This window comes from Papilio machaon, chromosome 6 (genome assembly GCF_912999745.1).
Source record: "Papilio machaon chromosome 6, ilPapMach1.1, whole genome shotgun sequence".
Taxonomy (NCBI): domain Eukaryota; kingdom Metazoa; phylum Arthropoda; class Insecta; order Lepidoptera; family Papilionidae; genus Papilio; species Papilio machaon.
This window is the reverse complement of record NC_059991.1, coordinates 2,445,833-2,452,699: the sequence shown is the minus strand read 5'-3', so window position 1 is coordinate 2,452,699 and position 6,867 is coordinate 2,445,833. Positions and strand designations below refer to the sequence as shown.

Sequence of the window (6,867 nt, the reverse complement as noted above, 5' to 3'; positions counted from 1 at the left end):
ACAAATTAGTACAACTGTATTATAAATACAATTAACGATTCCACAAATAATTGTACTTATAAGTTCAAATATGCCCAGTATGATATTTTGAGAAGTATTTGCAAGTTTAGTGTAGTAAAGCACAAGGGGACAGATATTGCACATCGCACACGCAGTATAATTATCTGAATTGTATTTAAGGTCACTGGTAATACCGAATGAATACAGTTGTAATGAAACCCAAGCAATGGCTAGACATTTGTCACTTAAATTTGTATTCAATATTTATTATTTATCGTAATTGACGGCTTTCACATTTTAATGATTTATATTTCTAGCAAAGATTATGTAACTACTTCGTAGTAAGAGTTGAGACTTAGGACAATAAAGGGATGTACCATTGGCGCGGCTTTTAATCATCGAGAATGGGTCTTGTATTAAATTTAATAGATCAAAAAAATACTACAACTTAGCCTAGGTTAATTAAGTGATCATTTTTAGTTTAAATTTTTATTTCTTTATTCGGTTTTGATAGAAATATAAGCTCCCTTCCTACCCTTTTCTTCTAAATAAAGAGTGGGGAGGGGAAGTGGATTTGATGGTCGAGAACATGCATAAGAAGGGGAAATATTCTTTATCTGTACGTCTCTTCCGCCGTCGATTAAGGGTAGGCAACGCATCTGCAATTGAGGATGTCTATTGGCAGCGGTCGTTTCGCCATTTGGGCGTATTCAGGTGACCGCTTGCTCGTCTTCCACCAATAATTAATTAATTATCATAACTTATTTACTTTTATTTTATACTAATTTAAATTTAAATTTTTGATCCCACAGTCAAATTATTTTATATAGTTTTGTGGGACATAGTTCTATTTTTGGTTATCATTGTATTATAAATAAATAAATAATAATAATAAGAAAGAAATAATTATATTTAAACTGTAATTCCAAAATAATAATCCCGAAATTATCGATGACAAGTTCTATGAGAGCAACCATCGAAAATCGAGAAGATTCATAACCGATTTTACACAACCCATCTGTCAATATTGTCAAACTAATCATCTTAAAACAGACAAAGACCAACAACAACAACAAGGCTTTCTGAACTGGTGGGCATAAGTCAAACTAAATTATGACAGCCCACTAGCGCCTCTCTACAATGTCAAAGTCACAATATCCTCTTTGTCATGTCTTTTTTTTAATTTCCCATACCTAATTAGGTTTTATTTATTCTAACAGAACCAATAACGATAGCAGCGCCTCTCTCAACAGTTTAGACATCCTTCTTTGACTACAAAAATAATTTGACACACTTTTTTATTGATCTACCGGGACCATTAGTCGGCTGTTATAATATAGTTTATGAATTAGTCACTTATTGTTTACTAATAAAATAGCAACACTGAAACATTGAAATTGAATGAAATATATCTAAATAGTAGATGATGATACATTAAAAAAAATAATTAAAAGAATTTCTTTCGTATATTAGTCATTTTGTAATGCTAAAATGTATGTTGGTGTAGAGTTTATCATTGTACGTTAGTCTTTTCTTCATTTAGACCATTTATAAGAATAGATTTTTTATTTAGTATCTTGATCGAATGCTCTAAACTCGCGACCTTATATGGAGCGCTTTATTTGTGGAAGGTGTACTTGATTGGGTGCACAAGGTTAGTTTTATTGCCACGCTCGAGTAAATCCAAAAATCCCCGCTTCGCCTACCCTACTATTTTGGTTTCACCTCATCGACTAAGTTAATTCAGTCTCTGTGTACATAGTTCAATACTATTTAAGCCCTCTATCTCCAAAATTTTTGTTTTATTCGATAAACAAAACTAAACAATTTTATATTGGTAGGGTTTAATTAAAAAAAAACAATGGTATTCTAAAATAAACAGTTCAGAATAAATAATACAGCATAGTGGACAAGTTACCAACTTTACTATATTCAGTGGCGGCGTATGTGTCCGCCATTTGTAAAGTTGTCATGACAGTCGTCGTGCTATTTTCAAAATCATCGAAGATATAATTTGTGATATCGTCTTCGCTAGATTCGGTTCCCATTCTACCCTCGGGGCCTCTCCTTTTGTGGTTTGCCTTGGGTGGTGCGGTGAACGTCTTGCCCTCGTGTTTCCACGCCCTGGAGTAACCCATGCGCGCCAAAAACTTGTCGGCGAGGCCGTAATGCCGCAGGGCTTTGAACAAGAAGATGAAGAAGAGCACGGAGAGGAAGCAACCCACGAAGCCACCGCCACCGCCACCGCCGCAGCCGCCACCGCCGCCGCCGCACAACAAGCAGCGCATCTTCGCCGTAAGCATAAATATGCAGCAGATCGGTATCAGAGATATGACTTGAAGTATCGTTGATATGAAGTTGTATATTGACTGCAGCAGCATTCTGATCATATTCTCAATCATCAGGAGCACCGTCATGAAGATCCTTGTGATCATTTGTAGCGCGCATATGATGGTTTGTATTAGAGACTGAATGGTGCGGCACATTTTGCATTATTCTGTAAAATGTTTATAAGGAAATCGTTACGCGGTCATTTTACCGCCGAAGCGCTGAATACTTAAACATATAGCTATCTTATCTCCTTAAAGAGAAGAAGACGTTATGATATATTCGATTCGATTTTTAGCCCACTTCGCAGCAACTTATCTAGCGGTTTAACAGAAATGACAATGTTTAGGTACCCAAGTACCTCCGTAATGTCTAAGAACAAGATTATGTGAACAAGGTTTTACTAAATTAGCGTCCATCAGATGGAATTGTGGTAAAGCGTTGAAAACTTTAAAAAGGAACGGTGTTTTTTCAAGTTGTCAGTATTTCTTGAATAATCCATCCATCCATCTATTCAGCCTCGTAACGTCCACTGCTGGGCATAGGCCTCCCCCAAAGATCGCCAGGATGATCGGTCCTGTGCAACCCACATCCAGGATACTCCCGCAACCTTGACCAGATCATCGGTCCATCTTGCGGGAGACCTGCCCACGCTGCGTCGACCTGTACGTGGCCGCCATTCCAGTACTTTGCGGCCTCATCGGCCGTCCGTTCTGCGGGCAATATGGCCGGGCCTTGAATAATATTAATTAGTAATGATACATACCTTTCACACTTTTTACAATTAACCGAATCTGATTCAATTTCAACTCAAATCGTATATTTTAGTAAACTGAAATTGATGTTTATTCCTTCTTGTACAAACGTCTAAAAATTAATATAAACAGGACTGTGACAGATAGTTAACTTCTTTTTAAATCAATACAAAGTAGTTTAAAAAAAGAATAGAATATAGTGACTGTGTCTTTCAAAGAATTGTCAAATTAACTTTGAGTATTTACTGTTATTTACTTCCAAGATATACTGAAAGCAAACAAGTCACGTAGCCACCGTCGTTGTTAATGTGGAGTTCGCAGTGGTTTGAAGGTCCGAAACCCCGATTTTTCCAGATGACTTTACCTTGTCCCAGAATCCCTTCATTGTAGGTGGGCCATTTTTATAGCTCACGTTTGACACTTCATCAAAATCCAATAACCTTATAACGGCCGGCATAAATATTATTTACTAGCTGTCGCCCGCGACTCTGTCCGCGCGGCATACAAAAAGACCTGCTGTCACTGAATCCAAAAATGTTGATGTTTTGTAAAAATATAATATAAAATATAAAATGCAGCTGCTCACCGGCACTTAAAAAATTACTTCTGACTTTTACTAAATATAAATACTTTCTGTTTAAGAACTAAACATTTTTGAGAAGTCATCAATTTATTTAAACTACTTTAAATATGCGACTCTTCAAACATCGAACATCGATGTTTTTGAGAGTATTTTGGCCTATAGTTAGTAGCTATACCTATACATAATAGCTGCATCCCTGCCATGCCTATTGCGTATTTGCTGCCGGTCCGCATCCATTTTGTAAACACCATAATGCGTCACAAAATTATTAAACCAAAAGAACCGGAAAAATCGGAACACATTACACACAGGTATAAGTAATATGCGTCATAAAATGTTGCATTTGCAGTGAAAATGATCCGGTTTGTTATAAATAATAAAACGTTTATTTTTCATTATTACAGCTCTTGATACCGCATAAACAATTCCTCTAATGAAAACTCTCATTCCGAATGTAAAAAACGTTTATTCTTGAAAAAGATCATTCAACTACCAGTAAAACCAAACAAAAATATAACGAATGTTACTACAACATTTTTTTTTCGTTATTACTTTAAACCAGTGATTGTCAAACTTATTTCTTTCACCGCCCCCTTTGAAAATCAATTATATTTCAGAGCCCCCTAATTTTTATTAAGCCCTAAAACTTTAAAACCACAATTTCATTACTTTAATTAATTTCAATGCCCCCCCATTTTTTGGGTCCCTTATCGACACCTCCTAGATTTCAAACGCTCCCAAGGGGCGTTATCGCCCCCAAGGGGGCATTATCTGCTTTGGGAAACACTGCTTTAAACCATCAAGTTTGTATAATAGTAGAAATTAGGTATTGTTAGGACTGTTGAGGGTAGTCTCACAAAAGGTTTTATAAGGAAGCGTGCGCTGCTGCTCGAGGCAGTCTCTTTCCATCCGTCATTGCGGAACGTCTGACATTTTTGTTTGTTTACGTTCGGTTTGAGTTTATACTACAGCGAGGATTATTATGAAGTAGAGTTAAATTCATTATTTCGCTGTTAGTTTAATTCTTTTAAAATACTTTTGCATCAAATATCTTACATCAGAAGTGGGATAGGATCCGCGTGATTCTATCCACTTTGCTCACTCTGTGTTCGTGTTTGTATTTTTGTGAAAATAAATGCAAAGAGAAAAATGTCAGATCGTTACCGTGATCATAATAATCGTCGTAGTAGCAGCAAGTTGAGTCAAGATGAGAGTCGTACCAGTGTTCGCGAATCAAGGGTAGCGTGGACCAAGCCATGTATTCTGCATGGAAATATGTGGGTGGTGAGGCGAACGCGCTGTCTGTGTATTTCACAGCAGACGGGATTGTGGATACGATCTATTCAATTTGTACTGCGGTAAGATCGAACCAATATTTTTATATTTCATGTTTTGATGCCAAATAAGACAACATCTTTTTAATTAATGTAAAAATGTGTTCTTTACTTAAGACCGAAATTGAATACCTCGATCAGTTCATTAGTGAGGGTCAGGTAAGGCCGAGTCGTGATAAGATTAAAAGCCTTTGCCTGAGTCAGATGGATGTCATTATGTCGTAATAGTCATTGATGCCCTTTATGAGTTCAGTTTGCTTTGTCCATGTATTGTCGGGATGGTCTGCGTTGCGTAGACTGTGGGATACCCAACTGCAGAAGTGAGATAGTGAACGAACTGTGAGACGTTTTTGTATCAGGAGATGATGCTTCTAGGGTATTTTCAGGACTGACAAACTGCGGGTTGCCATTAATATCATGTAGAGGACGGACTGCGGGACGCTTGCCCTACATGGTGCCACGGTGAGGGGAGTGGACTCCCGAGACATGCTCTGCTTTTTTTTTTAACGGTGAGACATCTTATGTTCGTATGACACGCAAACGACGTGCCTATGTTATACGAACGATTGTGTGATACTACTTGCGTATAATAAGCGAACGTCGTGCCTATGTTATGCACATGTAGATGACACATGATATGCGAACGTCGTGCCTATGTCATGTGCTGAAGTCATTTGTGTAGATGAACTATGCAAACGTCGTGCCTATGGTTCACTATGTTGTTGTAAACGAACTATGCAAACGTCGTGCCTATGGTTCACTATGTTGTTGTAAACGAACTATGCAAACGTCGTGCCTATGGTTCGCAAAGTTGCAAAGAAGTACAGGAGGACTAGGACGTCCTCCAGTCAGGAGAGGCCGTGTTAGGACTGTTGAGGGTAGTCTCACAAAAGGTTTTATAAGGAAGCGTGCGCTGCTGCTCGAGGCAGTCTCTTTCCATCCGTCATTGCGGAACGTCTGACATTTTTGTTTGTTTACGTTCGGTTTGAGTTTATACTACAGCGAGGATTATTATGAACTAGAGTTAAATTCATTATTTCGCTGTTAGTTTAATTCTTTTAAAATACTTTTGCATCAAATATCTTACAGTATATAATAATAGTACTTACTGTTTGATAATGTGTGTGGTTTACCAAGATACATGTCATCCATTTTTAACTTTGAACGAAATTACTTCAATTTATGCACTATAAATGATATAGTATTCTTTATTTTATTTAAAAGTTGCAATACATCCCTCGGACCTCCCGGAAACCACCCACACCACCATCCACTTTTCGCGAGAGGTAAGGATACTGGCCTGTACAGATATCCGCTAGACAGGTAGCTGCTTGGAAAGAAGAGCTTTTGCTTCGTTCTATCATAAAAGCGCCATTTGAAGTTACTGTCGGCTAACTTTAAGACTCTTATTAGTTCGAGTTTCCAACACCGATATCAATAAATAAAAAAATTAAATAATATAAATAAATAATAATAATATAAATTATGACAAGGACGGCTTAACCAATATGGGTTTAATTTTCATTAATATACTGTTGTAGCCTTGAAATCGACAGTTGCGGACATTTTGAAAATATAAACTACGCATATTAAAACTGTGCCTGTGGGCGGTAATCTCAGAAACGGCTTAATCGATTCGGGTACGGTTTTCACTTATGTATAATAATAAGTGTCACTTAACATTCAGTGTTAGTATATCTCAAGGAATGTATAAAAATGTGGCAATTAAAATGTTTGTTTAGATATTTTGATTTTCTAATTTATAATTTTATTTTAGGATCAATATTTTTATGGGTATAACTGCAAGGTGCGAGGCCCCTTGAAGCGCGAGGTCGTGGGCGACTGACCATACCACCCACGCCTTCCT

The 6,867-nt window shown here is 37.2% G+C and overlaps 1 protein-coding gene across 1 annotated transcript; it reads right to left on the bottom strand.

The window, feature by feature from the left end:
* Window positions 1-1,848: 1,848 nt before the first annotated feature.
* Window positions 1,849-3,232, bottom strand: LOC106716003. The gene is made up of 2 exons (XM_014509418.2): window positions 3,095-3,232; window positions 1,849-2,497 (listed from the first exon to the last, which is right to left on the bottom strand). Exon 2 carries the CDS (start codon window positions 2,484-2,486, stop codon window positions 1,884-1,886), a length of 603 nt encoding a protein of 200 aa, XP_014364904.2. The 5' UTR covers window positions 2,487-2,497; window positions 3,095-3,232; the 3' UTR covers window positions 1,849-1,883.
* Window positions 3,233-6,867: the final 3,635 nt, after the last annotated feature.